General features: G+C 41.9%; 1 protein-coding gene across 1 annotated transcript in view; it reads left to right on the top strand.

The window, feature by feature from the left end:
• The window catches only part of afg2a (AFG2 AAA ATPase homolog A), a 113,406-nt gene that overhangs the window by 74,798 nt on the left and 15,211 nt on the right, over window positions 1-23,397 (top strand). The window contains exon 16 of the mRNA XM_010745920.3: window positions 18,190-18,354. Within this exon, the coding sequence (XP_010744222.3) occupies window positions 18,190-18,354 (165 nt within the window). The remainder of the gene's footprint in view (window positions 1-18,189; window positions 18,355-23,397) is intronic.

Below are 23,397 nucleotides of genomic sequence, written 5' to 3'. Positions count from 1 at the left end.
GTAGCTGAATTTTGGTACCAATACCAAAACAATATCAACACGTTCCTCCTAAATCTGTCACTTTTAAATGTCACTGAATTGGGGGCCTGGGAGTCATTAGTTTTCTCTAGAACAGCAATGATTACTCAATTCATTTATTAGCTGTCAACTATTAAATTCATCCAAACTATTTTTTGAACAATCTTTAATAATAACAGTCTCATTTCTTTAGTCCTCTATGACAGTAAACTGAATATGTTTAGGTTGTGGACAAAACAAGAAATTTAAGGGAAGAAATATCATCATTGTTCACCATTTTCTGACATTGTATGGACTACACAACTTGATTAATTGAGAAAAATATCGACAGATCAATCAAAAAGTAATCATCAGCCGCAGCCCTAGTTTTGTGTGTTTTTTTTTATCTAACATATTGAACATCAACATGGTTGCTACAGATGAAGGATCCAAGGGGTTCAGTACTATTTCTAATAACTATGACAGGTGTTGTAGTTTTAAAGCATTTTATCAGTTCTCGCTTACAGTTTTCATGTTTTATTGCTGTATATCCAAGTGCTCTTTGCTGGGATTTTCTAAAATATGACTCCATAAAGCTAGGAACACGTCTTTTTTTTTTGCATAAAAAAATGAGATGCAAGATCTTCCAAACAAGTGTACAAACCATTTATCCAACATAATTATGAAGAATTGAGTCTGGCCATCGGTTGTCTCTGTCAACTGCAAGCCATACAGCATTGATTAATTATAACTGTCCACCGTGTTGGCTTTCATTATGTCCAGTATGATGCTGTAATGCCCCTTGACCCTCTGGATAACTCCCCCCCCCATCGAATCTCATTGCCCGAGTGAAGGATGCCTAACCCGTGTGGCTGCAGTGTGTTATGTGGCCCATGGCGTTGACCTGTCACTCCATATCCATTTCCAGCATCCAATCTTGTCCACGAATGACGGCGCTTGCGTTCCCCCCTGGCCGTCGCTATGGAGACAGTCAGTCTGACCTGGAATGCCACTGTTTAGCACTACTGAGGGTCTCACTCCTTTCGGAAGAGCTGAAAGTATCAATTAAGGCAGTACCAGCCCACTCATACACACCCCCAAACTCACCTCATCCCCCTCCCATAGTCACATGACTCACGCATTCAGAACTCAAGAGGACACCAATTTGACCAGATTCCACTTTCTCAAATTGCAGGAAAACACACTTAACTGATGGGCCCTCCCAACTTGAGAGGGGCCATTGTTGTGTGCCTTGACCCTCCACCCCACTCTCCTCCCCTCGCCTTCCTCTGGCCTGTCTCCCCTCCGTGTCACATAACAAGCCAAGAGAACACCTTTTTCCAGTAGACCAGCAGACCCTCAACAGGCAATCCTTTGACAAGCCCCATTCTCCATGGTCAGGGACCACAGGAGAAAGTGTGTAAATGATACCTGATCACATGTAAAAAGATCATTTGATAGGTCTACATACCTGTCAGCACTGCTGGACAACCGCACTGCACGGTGGGTGCAAAATTAATTTAGACAACTGTGGGATCTGCTCAATGGCTGATATACCTTTAGTGATGTACACTTTCAGCCTGCCTTTGTTGATACTGTACTTTAGTGGAACACATTCCATACGTTTTGGGACCCCTGGTAGGCTGGGAACCCAAGTAAGTTGCCCACTTTTCCCAGTTCATAATCCAGGATTGGAAGTGAAACTGTTGCGTGTACACTGTTGCCTCATATAGTTGAGCTCATTTTCTATATGGTCTCTCATCTTATTGTTTTTTCAATCACTGCAAGTGAGATGCAAACGGTCTTCTTGTACCTAATGACAAATACAGAACTTCGCATAGCATTTAGTAATCCAGAAATTCCTTAAAAAGTGAATGAGAAAGGAAGACAGAGGATGGCAGGGTCCAATTAATCCATTTTGAAATAAAGTTGTCAAGTTTAGCCAAGCCCTAAACTTAACCATATTGTAGTTCCTGTGTGCAGATGTGTAATCTTGCAAATTCGTCCAATCGTCTGGTGATGTGGTTGCATTTTCCTACACAGTTTTGTGTCTGTTCTGGATGGTAAGACACTTGTCATAGTACATATTCAGTATGTGAAGTTCATTACATTGGAAAACAGGCCTTAACAGGAAAACACATGCTCATGGATGCACTCAATCAACACCTTTTAAGATACTCATTCCTTTTTTTTCTTTCTTTTTTTTTTAGATTGCTGCACAACCAACTTTTTGAAATCTTCTTTTGTTGTTAATCTGTTCTGCCATTCCAACTTAGACACTAAAGCTTTGCTTTATCTATTTTCAGCAAACTGTGAAACATCAATAGTTAATAAGTGTGTAATCCTAACAACTGTGCCCCACAATTACTTCGTCGGCCTGTGTGTGTTTACCTCAGGTGATTCATAAAGCTGTGCTGTGAAAATGTGCCAGTGTATCCAGAAACCTTTTAGGTGTATAACTGCATGTGCAGTTACAGTTTGCTTTGGTTTTCAATCTCTCCATCATCACTGAGAGACATTCTTCAACACACCGAGTAGGAAGCGCAGTATGTAATTTGCGCTGTCTGAAAGAATTATTCAACTCAGCTCAGCTGCTCTAAATTTGATGGGAAGTTCCTAAAAAAAGACCAGTGATTTAGGAAAAGAGGTCAGTGATCACCACATAAATCACCTTACCACTGCAAAGGATTGCCCAGGAGCAGATGTGTCTTTGGCACTTGGCATAGGATTGCTCTGCTGGATCAAAAAAAAAAAAAAAAAAGCCCAACCCTCAGACCATAAACATGTCCTTCCTCAACCCCAAGCGGAGGCTACAGCAGCACAGCGTGCCTCCCTCCCTCCTTCATTCTCTCTGTTTCAACACATCCCTCTTTCGACTTCCTTCCTGCCCCACCCATTGAATTTTAATACCTGCCTGTCATGTTTTCTTCTCTTTTTTTTTCTCTTTACCTCCCCCCTCCTTCACCAGACCCTTGCTGCGTATCTAGTAATTACCAGAGCACTGAGAAAACCCTTTCATTTAAAGGATTGGCAATTATCTCAGTGGAACACAATAAAATGGCTTCCCCTCAAGAGGAAGGGGAAGTTTGAGCTGCGGTACGCCGCTGCATGTCGCACCGCCTTGCTCTTGAAGTGGGAGCAGAGGTGGAGGTCCTGTAGGAGGTGTATTTTTTTTTTTCCCCCTTTTGCCCTCCTCCTCAGATATTTGATAATCAAAGGGGAGGCTGGGAAACAACATGGGTCAAGCAGTGGTGCTTTATTGCCAGAGATTTGTTCCTTCTTGTTGTTAAGTCGCCACTCTTAAAATATGGATGCAGTTTAAATTGAAAAAAGGTTTAAATATCTACCTTTAACCAGCCTTGATTTAGAGCCCTGGCCTCCTATTCACCTCCAGGGGAATCTATTAAGTTGTTCAGGCCATTGTAAATAACACTTTTATGATACTGTGGAGAGAGTTCGATCCTAACACCTCATTGGGACCAACACCACTGTCAGGTAGATCAGTCAGCTTTGGCCTTTTTTTTTTTTTTTTTTTTTTTTTTTTTTTAGAGCAGCCACAAATGATAGTGTGACAAAGCAAACAAAAATGTAAATGAGCATAAAGTTGTAAAATCTACTATTTGGGGAAGTGTGGAAAAGGGACTCTGTTGAATTTGGCTGAGGAAGCTGTTTTTAGTGTTTCAGGCTGTGTAAATGTAGAACGTGTTTGACTTAGATCATAGAAGGCGTACTAAAAATGTGATCACTTAGCCAGATGTGATAATGTGACTAGTTAGCGGCAGTAGCAGCCTGCATTGATCATAGCAGCAGTTTATCATATTGTGAGACAGGAAGCCAACCTGTTTTTCATTGGTTTGAATAGTCAAATATATTAATGCACCAATCCAACTTTTTCCACGACACTGATTCCAAACTCTGGTTATTTACTGGTACGGAGCACCTATCCGATGCCAGTGCTCTCCTCTTTTCCACATTTAAAATGTGTATAATTCACTGTGTGTTTCATTGAAATCGTTTATGTCAGGTAACATGAGGCCATGCTCTACTGTGGCACTAAAAAAGTGAGCTGGCAGTGTGCGGTAACTGAATAAATGTAACTGATGACAGGAGCAATAATTTTTACTAATGTACATACTGTATTTATGAGGAGCAGTCACATTATGGCCAATACCAGAACCACTTAATAAAGTCAGTATTGGCACAAATACCGAACCGCTAGTTAAAGAGTTCAGCCAAATAATATTAAAGTTAATGAAAAAATAAATACAAAACACAAATACAAAATTACATTTAAAAACCAAATGTCTACCCATTTCTCCTAAAACTGTCCTTGTTCTGTTATAATTAACATGTTTTATGTCTTTAACATGTCTTATTTGTATTACATTCATTTGGTGTTTGTTAAGGGCTGTGTGTTGGACTGACAGCATGAATATAAAGAAATATATCAGAACTTAATTATCACATTATCACACCCCGCTTCACCTTTCCAAGAAAGACATGTCTGTTAACTTTTACTGGAGGAACCAGCTGAAGGACGAGGCCACCTTATTGGTCACTCTACTCGCAGACTTGAGCAGCATTTTGTTTGCATGGCGGCTGGTGTTAAGTTCCTACCCCAGTGTCGTCTCAGCAATGAGCTAGCTTTGTGTTTTCACAAGCGCCTCAGTGCTGCTTCTACCCGCCTCGCAGCCCCACCTGTCGTTTTTGCCGCCGGCTTGGAGAGGGAGGCAAAGTTTGGCTGGAACAGCTGGTTGCCTTGGCAACACTTTGTGCCTCCGCAGCGGATTGGAACAGGAACTGGCCTATCCATGTCAGTCTGCAGGCAGGATCTGGGCCATGCCTTGTGTTAACAGATTATCTGATTTCCATTCAGACAGCTCGGGTATCGGCCCCACTCCTCTGCTCTCTGGAAAAGCGACCCCAGCCAGCCTCTTTCTGAAAGCCCCCAGAGCCCTCCTCTCTTCTCCCATTTCCTGTCTTAATTACGCACTCCTTTGTGCCGTTGTTGTTTTTTTTTCTTCCTTCCCTCCACCTCCCCTGCCTCCCCTTCTGCTTCTCCTGATCCCTCATCCCCTCCCTTCTCACTGTCTGTCTCTCACTCTCTTTTTTTGTGAAGAGATGAGGACCAAGATTTTGAAGTTTGAAGTCTGTTGCGGGGACCGTCTTTGGCTCTCCCCCACCACCACCACCACCACCACCAACCACCCATAGCCCAGCTCCCCTTCTCCCCTCCATCGTCTCTCCACCTGAAAGGGAATACTGTGTTTTCGATGCATAAAAGGCTTGGCGCTGTCAACAGGATGAATCCACCAGGGCCCATGGAAAACATACTCAGAGCTGCAGCTACAGTTTCTCTGAAAGGGGAGAGAGGAGGAGGAAGAGGAGGGTAGATGGGTGAGTGAGGGAGGCAGCTGGAAGGGATTACTGTGCAGTTTCATAGGCAGCACAATTACAAACATACCAAGTGTTAACTTAGCTGTGCAGCATAACACCGATGATGATGCTTTGGTTTTGGAATTGGGACAATATTTTGGAGTTTGTGTGCGTGTGCGCGCGCTTGTGTGTGTGTGTGTGGAGTGTTTGAAGAGGTGTTCACAGCTGTGCGTAGTTACACACAACTCTTTGAATCTCTTCACAGGTAAATTAAAGGCTCACAGGTAAATTAAAGGCTCAAAAAAATAAAAATATAGAGGTGTTGTAAACACAATGGGCATGTAAATCAAGTGGGCACCTCTGCTGTGACAAAAACAGGTTTGTCGCCGTCCTGCGCCGGATCCAGTTACCAAGCCAGGGCATTGAGGCGAGACCAAGAGAGGGTGACCTTGTCTGTGGCGAAATCTGACACAGGTTTTCACATGCTGGGTGGGGGATTTTTTTTTCCTCTTCCTCCCTCCCTGTCTCTATCTTGTTATCTCCTGCAGTAGGTGGCTAATTGCTCTGATGCTGTAGATTACATTTAGTGTGCAGTGCAGTAAGAAGCAAAAGCAGATGCGGTTGAAGTGTATTCAAGGTTTCTAGAGACAGACACTGTGTGTTCATTCTTTTGGGAAAGTTTTGGGAATTGTACTGTTCCCTGGACCGGCAGGATAAATTTAGGTGGGGAAAGTGAAAGATAGAACTTCACCTCCCTCATTACTGCCACTGCAAGTGCCCTTGAGCAAGATCCTTAACCCTAACTGCACCAGCCACCAGTAGATCAGACTGTAGTTGTACTTGGGCAGCTTCAAGGGTTGAATGTAATCAGGGTGTTCCTGAGAAAGAGATTGCTGCTTTCACTAAACCCCCTCCCCCGAATAAATCAAAGTGAAAAATTCATTTTTGCAGATGTCTCACTGCGCAGGTATCAACCAGAATTCCTCTCCACAGTGTTTTCTTTAAACAGACAAAGAACGCAAAAAGTCATACTTGTCTGTAGTCATGCATCAGGGCCACAGTGAGGCTTCATGTATGTAAACATTGTGTACATATTTGAGTGCAAGTGACTGTAGCTCATTGAACTTATACTGTATATATCAAGTGATGCATACCGAGGCTTTGCAGCTGTGTCATATGCTTCTTAGCAACGGTATCTAGTCCCTTCACGGTGGTCCATTCAAGATTACCTCAAATAATTGATAAATACGTATATAAGTGCACGGTTGCTGTAGTATGGTTTCAGTAAATCCATTGAACTCCTGAATTTACATTTTTATGAAACAGTCAGGTTGTTTTGTGATTGCATCCAACTCTTGCGGCTTGTATCCCTATCTGCCTCTTCCTCTGACCGCAAGTGTACAAAAACAAAATTGATCAGACGTATGAGTGGTCAAATAAAAAAGTCCTTATCAGAATCAACAGACATGTTCTTGTATATTAAATGCTATCAAGACAGAAGAACCAAGTAATGATCAAGATCTTCCAATATGGCCGCCAGAGTAACAGGAAGCCTGACTGCACCGGATCGTTTGTTACACAGGACCATCTAGGAAGTTATTGCTGGAAACTGTTTGGAGGGCGGACACTTTCAAAAAGTACTTGACAGGTGATTGGATCACCACCTGTGTGTCATGGGCGAGATCAGCAAATCATATAACGCAGTCAGACTCTACTGAAGCCCCGCAGGAGAACAGCAAAACATCTTCTCGATCAAGAAAAAAACCTCAGTCCATATTTTTCTCTTCAGTCCAGATATAACTAATGCTTGCAGCATCTACACCATCGTCACACACACCTAGCATGTAACCACGGCTGTAGCTCACGCCGGAGCTGCCAGTAGTTCCTCATAGAGTGCTGACTGGTCTAGCTGACGTGCAAGGTTAGCCAGATGTTTTTTTCTCATCTGCATGCTTCCCTTGCTACATCAGACTACTTTTGGTCAACAATATAATGATGAATGTGCCATATTCTAATACTAAAGCAGGCTAATAACTGTTAGATAATATTATTCAGGATTACCTTTGAACAGAGAGCGTCCTAAGTGAAGGGACTGATGTTGAGCTGATGTTGACTTTGAGGTCCTCTGCACAGCTTAATGATCAACTCCTAACATTTAACTAGATTTGTTTTTCATGTTAGGAAATGGAATGAAAACAACACTGTCCACTCAATCCAGATAACAAGTGATAACAGGCATGTCTTTAGACCAGCCTGTGTCTTCATAGGAGATAGATGTATTCACTATACAGTATGCACTCTGCCGACAGCTGTGTAAAAAGTGTCATGGCTGACATCATGATGGAAGAATTAAGCAGGTGAGAGAGGGAGAGAGCATATGTAATGTCTAATTTCCTCTATGTCTTGCTCCAACTTTGGAGTCTCTGATAACATGGCACCTATTTTCTGTCTCTCTGGACACACGTACACACCTACATGTAGAGACACACACTCCCTTCTCATAGCTCGGCCCGGTCTCAGTTCAGGATGAAGGTAAACAAGCTAATGTTTAGATTTCACGGAAGTGGAAACTGATCCGGCCGAGTCGGCTCTGTCACTCAGCAACGTGCCTGTTTATGTTTGTCTCTTTGGTAAGTATCTGTGAGTGGCAGCATATGTGAGCATTCAAGTCTGCATGTGTGTGTGTTTGTGTTACACACATACTCACATTCCTCAATATGAAGCCTTTGTGTACAAGCACAGGGGGCAGTTGCAAGCAGGTTGTCGGTGGCCTCCACCAACACTGAGCTGATGACGATGATGATGGTGGTGGTGATAAGTGTACAGGTCATAATAGTTGTGATGGTGAACCTGGTGTTGATTTTGTTGTAAGATTCTGTAGTGCCATACTCGTGCCATACTGGTACCCTGCTGCAGTCAAGAGAGCCAAAACCTGCACCTGGGCTTGTAAATCTGTGATACAAAGTAGGCCTGCAAAATAATTTTAGAGTTTCATGGTGCAACATTTTTACATTAGAGTTGTCAGTAAAGTTTTGGAAGGACGTAGATTGACAACATTTATATTATATTATACAACATTTGTATTATAGGGTAGATAATATGATTAATGAAGCTTGTGACAATGTTGACTTGGTCTATTTTTAAATGTTTGGCCTTGAAATAATGTTAGATGTTTCTTTCATCTTTCATCATATTTTTAAAAATATGGAATGGAATAGAAATTCATAAACACATCAATAATGACAGAGGTGGGTCAAAACATATTTGGCTGTTCGGCCTTTATCACCGTCACAACTCGGTAAGGATGAATCCCTGTGAACACATTAAAATATGCATTAAGAATTGTATCTGTATTTTAGTGCTAGCTTATCTCCTATCTCCTAACAAGCTAAAGAAAATATTAATGTCAGTGCAAAATGAGAATGGATGAAGAATTTACTTTGGTTAAAATATTCTGTACAACCCTGAACTGCCGTTTTTGGCACTTGGTATTGGCTTCATTTCACATGGAAGCTGCCGCTTGTTTTTTGCCCATCTATTACAGATAACACAACTTAACTACCAACCATTTTCCAAGGCGTGTAATAATATTTCATACTTTTTTTTAATGTCTTTGCTGGCAGTTGTTGGTTTCCATTTATTTCACCACGGTAAACAAGTGAATCTGCAGAGACCTGCTTGAGGTGATTTATCACAATGAAACACTATCTGATTGGAGAAGTTAACATCTGATCGTCACTGTGATGGATTGTCTTATCTCAAACAAGTTTTAAAGTCTATGCAAGTGGATTTTAAGCCCATTATGGAAATGACTCAAAACCCAAGTTTGTCTTTAAGATAGAAAAAAATGTGCAAAAACACAGTATAGTCCTTTTAAAATTACCAGAAGGCCAAGGTGAATCTCAGCCTTGTGGCTCTGTCAAATTCTTCAAAGCAATATTCCCTGAAGTACTCCTCTTTTCTTTCTCTTTTTTTCTACCACTCCATGAAGAGGACGACAAGGGCTGTCAGAGAAACACAAAGCACTCAGGGTTGCGTGTTAGCTGCCGCCTGAATGGCACCAGGCCTAACGAGAGCCCTGCAGGGACCCCGAGGTGGGCCTGGCACCTGCAGTCTGTCTCTGGGGAGAAGTGGGGGCTGTGTGTGGGTGGGTAGGTGGGTGTGTGTAGGGAGGGGATGGGTGGTTTGTGAGTGTGTGTTTCTTCCTGTGTCCTGTCAACAAAGATTGCTCATATGCATGTGTGAATTTTTAAATGTATGTGTCTCTAGGTGGTGGCGTGTGGGGTGTAGTTAGGATATTACTGTCCACAGCCAAGAACTGAACCTCTGTTGTCAGTATTTAGAATGTATGGGGAGACTCAGAGGCGGTCCTGGCTACATTTACACCCCCCCACCCAAACAACAACTACCCCACTGACACAACAGTGTTTTAGATTTGTTTTACTTTATTATATATACATGGTAACAAGAACACACAAAACACAAGATAAAAAAATGAAATACAGTATATAAACACCGATGTAAATTGCTCCAGAATATTTCAGAAGGGCCCCTGAAATTAAGATACAATGTGTAAGTTAGATCACACTCATGTCACACATGCATCAGTTACCCAATTAAAATGACCATGATGCACATTTTAATAACATTTGTTAACATCATATAAACTAAGCATAACACACTACAAATGATTTAAAAAGCTATATCACATGTAGCTTACAAAATGCCATGTCAATGTATATTACAAGTTATTTAAGTTAGCATAAGTATACAGTAATAAAAATTTTCCACAGTCAGGACGTCTGTGTGAATCTGCACTTGTTGTGTTGCAAACACAAACCAGACTTGATTGCCTATGGGTGAAATGAGTTGCATGACATGATGTCAATTCTAATAGTTGCTAGTTCAGCAAAACTAAATAGGACCAAATCCAGTCATCTTCTGTGGCTAATAGCAACATATTGGCAAGAGGCTGATAAACAGCCTATAGCTGCTGTCACTGACGTCACTCACAGAAATCTGCAGACCTTTATCTTTGGCCGTTTCTCCTCTTCTTCTTTTCTTCGTTTTCTAAACTGGGCACCTGATGCTTCGTTGGTTTTTTACTTTGGTCCATGATGAAGACTTCACATCATTAACCACTATACCTTTGCCAACACCGTTGGTTCGCCTGGAGTCACGTGAAGTCACGTAGATGACTGAACACATTTTTTTTTTTTTTTTTTCACATAACCCAATTAATTACATGTAGGTATATGGGTCTATGTTAATTCTAGGAATGAAATACAATTTATTTGAAGCAGTTTGTGTTGTGTGGCCTGCTGCCTGCGGTCAGTCTATCCCCCGCCCCCCTCCCCATGACTCTTCTGACACACACACAACCTGTATGACTCTCAGCAGTAAGTTGACATGACAATGAGGGTGCCCACTCCACTAACTTCACGTGGAAATGAGTGGTATAGAAAACTGGCGAGTTTTTTTTTGTTTGTTTTTTCAGGGCGCTCATGCGCCCTCACATAGATTACGCCCTGGGCGGTCGCCCACATTGCCCATAGCAAAAACCGGCCCTGGGGAGACTCTAGGGCACATTACTATCATTAATTTGTTGTTTTTTAGCAGTTGCCCTAAAAAAGTTAGAGAAATGCCAATATTGGTTCTACAGTAATCTATTGGAATGATCTGTCAGGACCGATTAATGCTGAGGCAGAATTCATACTAAAGTGCCGTTTTAACTGGAGCTGCAACAAGTAATCAATTGCATGACGAATGATTCTGCAGGGTGACAGAAATTTAACTGGCAACTGTTTTGGTAATCTTGAATTGAATTTAAGTTTGGGCTTCTTAAATGCATCTTTGCATCTTTTCTTTGTCTTTCATTACTGTGAACTGAATAACTTTGGAGTTTGGACTGTTGGTCAGAGAAAACAATACATTTGAAGATGCCACCCCAAGATCACTGAACTTGTGAACTCCATGATGTTCTATAGGCCAAATGATTTATTGATCAGTCAGAAAATTATTCTTTAGATTAATCGATAATGGTAATATTTGTTAATGCAGTTGTGTGTATTTTCTCTGTGTCAGATTCTATGATGATCACGAAGACGATTATCTGAAAGCACACACAGCTGCAAAGTCATATTTCTTTTCCTGGGAAGTCCTCGGATACACACAGCAGACACACCACTGATTAGCTTTGCTTGTTGTCATTGGACTGTGCCTGTTCGAATACAGACTGTAAAATACAGAGGTCCTTTATCCCCAGCTCCCACCCTTCTACATTATCACACTTGGATATACAAACACATACCAGAAGAATACAAGTACTGAACAAACGAACAAAACAAAAAGAATCAGAATAAGTGTTGGTGGAAAAACATCACCCACCAGTTGTTTCTGACAATTTATCTGATGTGCGGACTGGGGCGGGAAGTTTGGAGGTTGCCCACAGGCTCTGGGGCAGATTATGGAAACCAGACCTGGCGAGTTTACACCGAATGCAAGGCCCCGTAGAATTAAACTGTGAACTGCGGACAGCTCACAGGAAACGCCTCTTTGTAAAGCAAACATACATGTATTTTATGGCAGCCGCTTTAGTGCTTTTTTATTTTGGGCTCCAATGAGTCGACATTTCAACATGGCCTCAGTCTAATTTCCTCTGCTTTTCTTCACCTTTTTTTTTTTTTTTTCTGGTGAGCGACCCGTCCCACACATACACATACTCTGCCCACCTATTCCTATCAAAATAAGTTTGCTTTTTTGGAAGTGGCCATTTTTATTTTTATGGAGGTGTGAGGGCCAGTCAGCCGGGGTTGTTTTGACAGATTTCAGGGACTATTGCGGCCGCCGGGGCAACTGTATGGGGTGTAATCCCCCCCACCTCAGCCTCCAAAAGGAGAGCAACACAGCTGCTGCTACTTCTCCTCCTCCCTCTCCTCATCTCAGCCTCTTCACCTGGTCTCCATATGTTTGTGACCCTCAAACGCAACACACACCATAAAAGGTAAAAGAGGTGTGACTTCTAATTCTGTAATGACCCTATGCTCAACAACACTTTGCATACACACCATCTGACATGCACACACACACACACACACACACACACACACACACACAGTCCTCAGTGGTCTTGCCAGGACTGGAGTCTGACTCCTGCTGGGTCAACACATAATAAAAATTCAAATGTGTAAATTCAACACCAAACTGTCCATGCATTAAAGGAAAGTTCCGGTAAGATCTTATTTCTGTGATCATTCCTTTAAGTTTTGATAACACTGCGAGTTAATCTCTGAGATAAAACTCTTTGTAAAACACAGTTGTTGTTGTTTGAGCTATGATCAGACCACTGCCGACAGTTCAGGTGCCCTCACATTCAGTTTTACCTGCCACCTGTATGTGTGTTTCTCACCCTGTCAGACTGAGTTGTTGTGCAATCACTGCATTTCCTGATCTTGGAATTCATTTTGATCAGTACAATGTAATCATCACCTAAGTAAAAACAACCAGAAATCCTCTTCTATAAACATTCCTATAGAATTTGTTGAAAATGTGTCTCTCCATGTTGCTGTAAAGTATAAAACATGTTGAAATATATTTGAAGGTGATCCTCTAAAAGTGTATGCCTTTGTGTTAGAAGAATTGTGCAATTCTTTGCACAGCATTTTGTAGGGAAATACTAGGAATGTGCAACCTTTTCTCATTTTGTAACAATATGTCTTGACTTCCTCTGTGAGACTGTGGGACAGTAGGGGGTTAACAGAGCCAGAGTTATTTGGGTCTTGGACACGGTGGCCTCGCCTGCCGGATGCAAGTTTGACTCAAGGGCAAAATCCAGAGTGAAAGCCTCTCATGTTTTTGACTGGTTGCCAACTGCTTCTCTCTCGCACTCTCCCCGCTGTCATTCTCATCCCCCTCTCTCTCCTCGGCTGTCCCCTCCCGTCTCTGTCTGATTTACTCTCTCTTTCTCCTCACTCTGTTCCTCCTCTGATCCTCTTCCACATCAAAATCAGGACTGACATAAAGCAGGTTCAGCGTCCCTCTAAACACAGTGTGGCCTCATCCAAAATTATGTCATCATTTTTAAAAAGATGTGGTGTGCAAAACTCTTCAGTAGATAGTATAAATCTGCTTTAGTTACAAGTCAATATATGTGGGATTCGAAAGAACTAAAACACAGAACAGGGTTGAGCCAGTTTTGTACTCTGACACACAAGAAAGGGATGAAAGTTCAGTGATGTTTTCACACACTTTGAGAGCTTTTTCTGCAATGGTGCCCATCGTCCCCAAGAGAGGTAGGTTTAAAGGATAGAAGCTACTGTTCTGTTTCACCTCAAAATCAGGTTCACCTCAAAATGTGGTCCAACCGTTTGCCTCCACAAAGCTCCTGGAGTTCACACTAAAGGTGAAAGCCAATAGCATCATGTACCAGAAGCTAATTTCACAAGTTGTACAATTGATGTAAGGTTTGGAAGGATTCTCATCTGTGAAAACAAACCTCCTCTTAAACCATGGAATAAACAAACCTGGTCTGGATTTAAGTATATGGATCAAGTCTGACAACACCTTAAGGCCTTTGTCTTTGAAATTGAGTTTCTCCTTAAAGAGAACGTCCATCTATCAAGGCTCAGTCTTGACTTGGCACATTTAAGCAGCTACTTTCACTGATGTAACAGAAAAATAGACTGCTTTTGCAGTTGAATGTGCAGAATAACTATAATAACCTAGTTGAACCTTAAAAAGTGTTTATAACCTGATGATAAGCAACATTAATCAGCATTTAGTCAGTACCCTGTATTGATGTCCTAAATCTGAACTGAAGAAGATGACTTCTCTGACCTCTCTGTCAGCTTTTGGTTCCCAGCACGCTCTGCATTTTTTTCTTTGGTGTGTGTTCTGCATAAATCCAGGGTGGCCCATCTCCTAGTCAGTATGACTCACCAAGGCCTCTGAGGATTGCGGACTGACAGGTTAGGAAACCACATACAGCAAATGCCTTTAGGCAGGGAACAAAGTCAACTGATGTCTCCTCAGGCAAGCAACTTATACAGCCAGACAGCCTACTATCACCATGAATGCTGGAAAAAGTACCAACAAAAAGAGTTTTTTTTTTTAAGAAAAGAGACACCAGATGTGCAGGGAAGAACTTAGTCATCATGTTCAGTATCACAGCCCCAGTGTTTCCTCTCATTTTTCATTTGATCTGAAGGGAGTGTGAGCAACAAAGCAGATCTGATCTTGATTTAGCTGCTCCGTGTCTAAGCTTCCGTCTAAGAATAAGACACCTGAATTGCGTGGGCGCCCATTTGTAAACAGTTTGTAGACTCAGAACAGGTCAGATTGAAGCGGGCCAAGAATGTTCTCAGCAACAACACTCCAAAGAGAAGATTCCCAGCATTCCCCACTGGTTAGGGAGAGGTACCGGCCTTCACAGATAGGAAGTCGTCTGTCATTAGGGGGTAATCACTTCTTGAGGAGGATAGCAATGCCTGGAATGATTACTGTTGTTATCGGCAGTGAAACTTGGCGCAGAGAGAGCGGATGAGTTTTGTTTTTTTTTCTCTGCTGTCTCTCTGTTTTTGAACTTTCTCACCATCGCACCATGCTTTATTTTGTTCTGCAGGATAGTTCGAAGTGCACATTCACCCAGATTTTGTGGTGTATAAATGCTTGAATGTTGGCTAGTTGGTATTTCTTACCTAGGGGCATTTCTAATTACTAATGGCTCATGTGTAATGATGCCTATCATGTCAGTGGTGCAGTAAGGTGGATCTTATCCGTCATGCGGAGTCGTGTTAGAAAAACAGAGAATTAAACAACAGCGCTTGGCAATGGTGGTTTTCTGTCTCCCAGACCACTTATCTGTGTTTGTTTCTAGGGTTTTGGTCCTGTAGTCATTTCAAGTGGCTTGTCTGGGTCCCTTGGTCCGGCTGTTTTTGTCCTCTTCCTCCTCCTCCCCCCCCCTTCTTCCTCTCTTGCCTTCTGCCAGTCGAGCCAAGACTTCAGGTGGAATGATGCCGTTACGAAAACAGCCCGTCAGCGCTTGCCCAATATGCCAAGCCAAGTATTTGTCTCTCGGGGTCCCCTACCTCCTCCTCCTTCACCCCCACCTCCTCCTCTCCTCTCCTACTCCCACCCCCACCCCCGGATCCTTGAGAACAGGAAGTGTATCTTGTTAAGTGATGGATGGGCCCCCTGCTCTTGCTGAGAGGAAAGGGGAAAAAAAGCCTTTCTTTCCCTCCAGGGCAGTCAGATGAGTTTAGCAGTCTCAAAGCTGAGGGTCGGCTCTGCTTCTTGGGAGCGCCTTGGAACCCTTGGAGCCTGAGCGCCTGGAAGCCACAGGCACTTCTCCATTATGTGTGCAGAGAGAATTAATGGCTGATAAAGTAGCAGGCGGCGTCTTTGCGCTCTAAAAATTGACCCGCAATAAAAAAAGCTCAGGCCATAGAGCATTGTGTTTTTTTATGTGCATGCTACCATTTGTGCATTTGTTTTTCAGTGTGTGTGGGAGTGTCTGTGTGAGTTATTTAGCCGGGGGTCAACAGGTTTGTGTTGGCATGCAGCCGCCAGATACTTCCAGGGAGAGCAACTCAGGAAGTGTCCCTGGCACGTCCTCTGCATAGTGCAATACGCACTACTGGCTAGACCTGCTGTGACAAACAACCACAGACTGCAATCCCCATTTCACCCATCTCACCTCCTGCACACACACAAGCCTCCTATTCCCAGTAACCTGTAAGAGGAACCGTGACATCAAACTAACTTTCATATGTGTTGTTTAATAGTTGTTTTACCAGACACATCTTATCAAGTTCCCTGAGTCTCAAGCCCTTATGACTTTAATTTAACGCCCAAGTCCTCAAACCTGCTATCTATCTATCTCCCAGCAGGTCTCCCTAACAGTCACCCTTTCCCCACCTTGATTGACAATGACGTTATTCCTCTCAATCCTTTTTATGTTGACGGTTCGTCACCCACAGCCAGACCTTCTCCTCAAACAAGTGGAAGAATCCAGACCTGAAAAACAAGAACATTTCCTCTCATGATCCATTGCTCCTTTGTCAGCCATGGCTCTGTTGTGGTTACCTAAGGGTAGCTACTAATGTTTGTCTCCAGTTTCCATCCTCTCATGTTCCATACACATACACAGGAACACAAAAAAGCAACAGATAAAAGGCAGGAAAACTGTCCATCGCCCCAGTAAATGGGAATTGGTTATCCAGAGGGGAAATAAAGAAAACCATAAAACAAAACCCTTAAAACTGCATCCGGCACTTTGCAGGCATATGGACTTAAAACGTAACATGGCAAAGATGGTTTCTGTCATAATACCTTGAGTATAAGACTGCAACTCGATGTTTTTCATTACTGTTGAGTTTCAAAGTGAATGGTGACAAAACAATCTTACCTCAAGGTCTATTTAGTAGATTAGCTTTTTTTGATTATATCTCATGGTATTTGAGTTGTTATGGAATTGTGGATGTTAAAATTTCCACTTCTTGTCCACAGTGGCTTAAAAGTTGAGGTTCAAAGTTCATTCTTGACCTTTAAACAGCAGCTGATTGTTTGAACTGTACTTTTTTAGATTTAACATTTAGTCATAAAAGGTCCCAAGAGATCCAGAGAATACCTAATTTCCGAGCACCCAAATTAACATATTTAAATGGATTTTTTTTTTGTCTGATCAACAGTTCCAAACCCAAAAAGATTCAGTTTATAAATGTATAAGATTGAGAAAAGCAGCAAATCTTCACATTGTTGGAACCGACCAGAAAACCTATGCAGACTGCATCAACAGTCAAGCAAACAGGTTGACATACTATAAATGTCTATAAATGTCTGTTTCATAGTCTATTTATATAAAAGAAACAAGGAGGCTGTCAGGTTCGGGAGATACATTGTGCATGCATGGAAGTTGGAATAGCAGTGTGATGACTATGTCAACAAGAGTTCAAAGGCTGCTGGTCTGGTCCTTCCAACCTTCACTGATCACTCCTGACATGACCTCCTGCATGGCTTGCGTCTGTGTGTGTCTCCTGCCTCGTCTCCGCTGGCCAGGGTTTAGCCCCGCTGTGGCCTGTCTGGCCCAAAGCCAGAGGCTCCACTGTCTTTACAACCAGGCCTCACTGAGTCTTGGGAGAAGAACAACAATGAAACTGTCAGTTCCAGTTGATGTTTGTTTTTCTGTCGATTCTCCATTCCAGCACTGGAATTAAATGCTAATTCACAGCGAATAAAATGCATTTTGTTATTTTCAAATCCCGCTGCCCTTCAGCTAGCTGGCTGGTCAAATGGATAGTCAACCCAAACCAAACAATGCCATCCCATCCCATAGCTTTTCACAGCCTGGCTGAGGACACCAAATGCAGACAGGACGTATTTGTCTGTCCGTCTGACTGTCTGTGTTTGAGAGGCGCCTGCCACTTAATGACGTCTGACAAGTGAGACAGCGGCAGCTTTGGGTACTCAAGGATTGTTTTGGGGTCATGGAGATGTGATCTGTAGGAAGTGGAGGGTATATCAGATAACGTCAACATTGTCTCCACTCTAAATTTCACAGTTTGCATTTTAGGCATTTTTTTTTCGTTCTGTTTAAAGAGGCGTACAATCAATGCAGGAGTAGAGAAAGCTTCACTTTCTAGATTTAATGTCCATAAGGAGGTCAAACATTAGCGCCATAGTGCTGTGCTGTGTACGGATGGAAGATTTCACTGATTCTCAGCCTTAAAGTGTACTTAACTTTAACTTGATAGATTTTAATGTGACAATCTGTGAAATATGAAGGTACACCAGTCTGACTGTCTTCTTTCCATCCCACAGGCTCTGATGCGTCCAGGTCGCCTCGACCGAATCGTGTTTGTGCCTCTTCCAGATCCTCCAACCCGCCGAGAGATATTTTCTCTCCAGTTCCGAAATATGCCTGTTGCCCAAAATGTGTCCCTTGACGACTTAGTGACTCAGACCGACAAGTATTCTGGAGCAGAGGTGCGTTACATTTTCTTTGATTAATTTATGAGTTCAACAGGAAAAGGAAAGCAATATAACATTGAATCCAGTAGTGACTGTCACAGAAGTATGAAATATGTAAGGCAAAGAATGTTTGGCTTTGGAAAACCATCTAGTTTTCTCTTAACCAGATTTTGAGATATTATCTTTACAACCATGCAACTTTTCAGACTTTTCAGTTCATTCTGAAGAATAGTTTATAGTTTAATAATAGTTTGTAGTTTTAAAAAGTTTAATAATCCAATGTAAATGTTTCAAACCAAGCATTCTACATCTTTACCATTTGACTGTTGTCTGCATTGCAGTGAGATGTTACTGTGCTTTTCCATTATGTCCATGTCGGGTCTGTACTGTGTCAGCCCTTGTGATCTCATGATGTCTGTGTCGTGTCTGTACTGTGTGCACCCTCGTGATCTCACAGCAGACTGGGAGTAATCGTACAAACACTTCTTTGTGTGACAGATTTGTCTCTCTGCATTCGTCTGCTGTGTGATACACTTTGTCCTGAGCAGAAACAAACAAAAACAAACAAGAAACTGTAAGAAAAAGGGTACAGCTTTTTAAGAGCCGTTAAATGCATCAACTTTAGGCCAATTAAACTCATTAACCGACTTTAAGTGCGGTAGGATTTGGCCTGTGCTCATTGTGTACTGTATTATGGTGCAGAATATTTCTGTCTATCTATCTCTGTCTTGTTCCTTGTCACAGAAATCATGTTTGTTGTTGACCTTCAACATGCCTTGTAGTTTATATACCATATGACAGAAGAAAACAAACATTCCCATACAATGTGCAGTATATCTTTTCCCCTGAATGTAAATCCCCACTGTATATTTAGGCTTTAAGGGTCACAGACATGATAGAACTGTCATGCTGGTCCATTCGGACACTAGCGTGCCATGGCGGGCTGTGAAAACACTTGTTTCATTGTTGTCCCAGTCGTGCTTTCTGCGCAACATGTTTGTGAGTACTGCCGTTTACAGAAGAATCTGTGATCTGTGGGTTCTTTCTTTCATTTGACTGCATGAGATGATGCAGGAGGCAAATGTTTTGATCTTGAAACTATGTTCTCCGAGCATCTATAGGTTCCTCTTGCATAAACACATTAACCAGCCAACCATGTTATATAATATCGATTCATGCCTGTACTATTTTTATTGGTTTGGAGTACACATAGGAGTGTTCTAAAAGCAAACTAATGTCTGAACCCAATATGCATTCATTAATTAGCGAAAAAAGAGACCTGATCCAAAAACAATCCAAGGATAGTCAAACCTCTTTCAAAACCTGAACAGACTCAAAATGATAGAGAACATAAAAATTTGCAGCAACATGTGCCACCACTTAATGAGCAACAATATATGCTATTTGTCCTGCACTGATAATGACTCCCCACATCACCTGATGTCTGCTTAGCTATTGGACATTTTGACACCAAGAGGCAACAGAAGCAATTAGATGCTACCAAATTTGATTAAACTGAATATAATTCGGACCCACATGACTTGGGATGGGTCAGAGCAGACCTATGAGGTCCTCTACTTTCAACTGTGTGGAAAAGGTGATGTCAGGTATTTCCCTATTTGTGTGCCTTAGTTCTGAAACAATTGGCCAATAAATACATTTTCACAATCAAACAATTGTATTGATAAACTGATTAATTATCAAGCAAAAATATGAAATATTCTCTGGATACAGCTTCACCTTGTGATATGGAAACCTGTTATGTTTCATATTTTTCATTTCTCAAGAACATTTCATAGACTTAACAAATACTCAGTTAAATATAAACAAAAGTACTAGATTTTTTTATTTGTATGTAACATTATTTATTCCACATTCAATCATAAAAATATCTTATGAAGAATCCCTCAAGATCTGAAGATCTGATACCAGGCTTAGATAGGCTTTGACATTTATGAACACATACATGTGTGCACACTCCAACCTTCCTGCAGTACAGAAAACTGTTCTAAAATCTACTCTGATCAGGACAGGGAGGTGTTGAGGTGTTTCCGTCTTTTCTTTTGACATTTTGATCCTCTCGAGGGCAGTCTGAGGTTATCTATAGGGCCGCCTCATATCCTGAAAGTACATGCTCTTTCCCTGATTCTTGACTCGGCAGCCCCCACCCAAAAAGCAGCCTAAAGCAGGCGTACACCTGGTGGAGGTATGCAGTAAGAAACCAATCTCCCGCTATCAGGTGTTGTGTTTGACATCGGGGTTTCTGGTATATTGTCTCATCTGTGGAATGGAGGTTTGCAGTCACTTGCCACTGAGTTCTTGAAACCCCACAAAAATTCAAAGACGTGCCACAGTCAAGCTGATAAGAGTTGATAAGAGGTGGAAAAAAAAGCCGGGTCTCACCTGTGTACGTATTATATTTTACATACCAACGCTATAGATCAAATTAGATTAGATGAAACTTTAAACTCCTGTGATCACTGAGGGGAAGTCTGAGAGAAAACAGGATACAGATAACAGAGTGAAGCAGTACTAAAGATAATGCTGTGTTTACAAGAAAAGAGCAACAAGGGACAAATGCAACAAATCAGCAAGTAAATAAACAAGTAAATGTCCGAACCCACTGACTGTGACTGTTGATTAGTCACATCTTGACTAGCATCTCTCTACAAGCTGGAGGTTTGACGTTTTAACATCAAGACGTGCATTTGCATCTCATCACTGTAACAGTTTTCAGGTTGAAAAAACATGTTTTCTTGAAAAAGTAGCAGATCGCTTTTTGATCTGAATGTTATTCCCAACACAAATCCAAAAGTGTTTGTGTTTCCTGCTGCAGGAAGACACCGATCACCACAGTTTAGAATAAATGAGACCCTCTTGCAATGTTGACCACTCAGAAAATGCTTCTGGTAATAGAGACTAACAAAGAAAGACAAATCAGCCTCTGATTACATGAGTTCCTCTGAATAAAAGATAACCATAAAGAGTGTTTGCACTGCAAATGCTGTTTTAACCCTCTTTTCACCCAGATTATTGTTTTATTATTTTAATATGATTTGCTCAAACCACAGTATTGTGATAAATTAGACAGTATGGCATTAATGACCTGTGACTTTAAATATCCTAAACAACATTTTTGATCATCTCGTTGATGATTTAAGTGCATGTTTGGCCAATCAAACTGCTTTTAATGCAAATTATGACACCAAACAGTGATATCAAACTGTCACAGCTGAAGCCTGCAGAATTATATGTTAATATATCCCTATATTAAATTTATATACTGTATGTTTTTACATTTTCTCTCAGTATCGTGACACACTGCTTACCACACACACTCTGCCAAAGTTAAAAGCTTATATAACTCGGAGGAATGAGTGGTAGTGCCATGGTGTGGACATTGAGAGTAGCTGGACCTCTCCATCTCTGTGTGACAGCACTGAGCCATTATATTTGACTTGGCATGCTTACTGGTAATGCAGTAGGCAGCTGGGTGAGCCGCAGCCGACGAACATCGGTCAGCCGTGCGTCAAGCCCCACGCTGCCAGGCAGCGAGCTGGATGAAGGGCAGGAGAGGGGGGCTTGTAAATCAACAGCAAGATGGTTATTGAAGCTGGAGGCCACTCAGCAGTCTCGTTTCAATTTTCATATCATACATGCTGTCACTGACTTGCTCTCACTTGTATCTCTCTCCATCTGTCCACTGGTCGTATAGAGGCTTTGCAGTTGTGTGACAAATCTTCTGTCAGCTGCACTTGATATCATCGTGGAGCTTTAACAGTGATCTATTGGGGGTCTCCTGTCTTCTGCTCAGATTCAGCACAGCAACATATTTTCCCTTAAATCCTTCTTTCCTGTATTCAATCAGTATTTTCGCTACCATGTGTTTCCTGTGTACAGTCACATGACATTGTTAATAAGCAAAGTGTGTGCTGTAATACCAGCCTTAAGGCTACTACATTTCTGGCACTGTTGATGCACGACAGCTCGTGGGTCTGCAGTAATGTATCTGCAATGTGCGAGCAAGCATGCCTGGAGATGCTTGTTGACGGTGTTGTTGATCCTTCAAAATGTAACAGCCAAATAAAACAATGCTAGAAACAAGAACAATTGTATATGATCTCATCAATCTGACTAGGGTTAAACAAGTCCGTGTTTCATAGTAAATACATTGTGTGCGGAGAATATAACATCATGTATAACACCTAAAGAATGTGATGCAATCTAATATAGCAGCCAAGCAACAAAAAACCTCTTTGTGAGCTTTTGAACTGTTACTAATGGCTAATAACTATTAATATTGATGAGCATAAAGATGATTAAACACCCTGCTCCTACTCTCACATTCACACCTGGACATTGACCAGTACAACCAGTCTTTTCTTTTTTCACTGACATGAAAACAATTGAAGCAAAAGCTCAAGCCTGAAGCTCAACCTTATCCTGTTGCTCCAGGAATCTAACTGGTGATCTGTTCATAAGCTCACACTATTAGACCACCACAGCTCCTATGGCCTTTTTTTTTACCACTTTGGAAAGTTTAGAAATGAAAACTCAATGAGGGGGGTGATTAATTGAGTTTTTTACGGATAACTCATGTTGTTGTTGAAGTGACAAATGGGTGCACTGAGCTCATTTCAGTCCTCAGTCTTGGCAGTCGGACTACCTGAAGCTTTGACTTTAATTACATTCCTGGGATTTCAGACTTGTCTGAGAGGAGGGGGAGGCCGGGTCGAGAGGAGTAGGAGGTGGGAGGTGGGAGGGTCATGCAGGAGGACACGGTTGTTGTCAGCTCATTGCTGGAAGCTTGTTAAAATCACCTGTCTTCCTACCTGCCCATCCTACCTGACATCTGGTTTCCTAACCCTCACCTTCCCACCCTTCACTGACAACGCATACGCACACACACACACCTTTAACTCGCACCCAGAAAATTGCTTCCAGCTCACCTCTGCCATCGCTTTCCTTAACAGAAGCAACATTTGATACTGTAATCGTAGCGTCTCAAAGAAGAAGAAGACGAAGGGCTTAACTCGGTCCTGGAGGAAGGTGTGATGC

The sequence above is a fragment of the Larimichthys crocea genome, chromosome I, assembly GCF_000972845.2.
Source record: "Larimichthys crocea isolate SSNF chromosome I, L_crocea_2.0, whole genome shotgun sequence".
Lineage (NCBI taxonomy): Eukaryota > Metazoa > Chordata > Actinopteri > Sciaenidae > Larimichthys > Larimichthys crocea.
The sequence above is the reverse complement of the archived record's forward strand: the minus strand, read 5'-3'. Positions and strand labels throughout refer to the sequence as shown.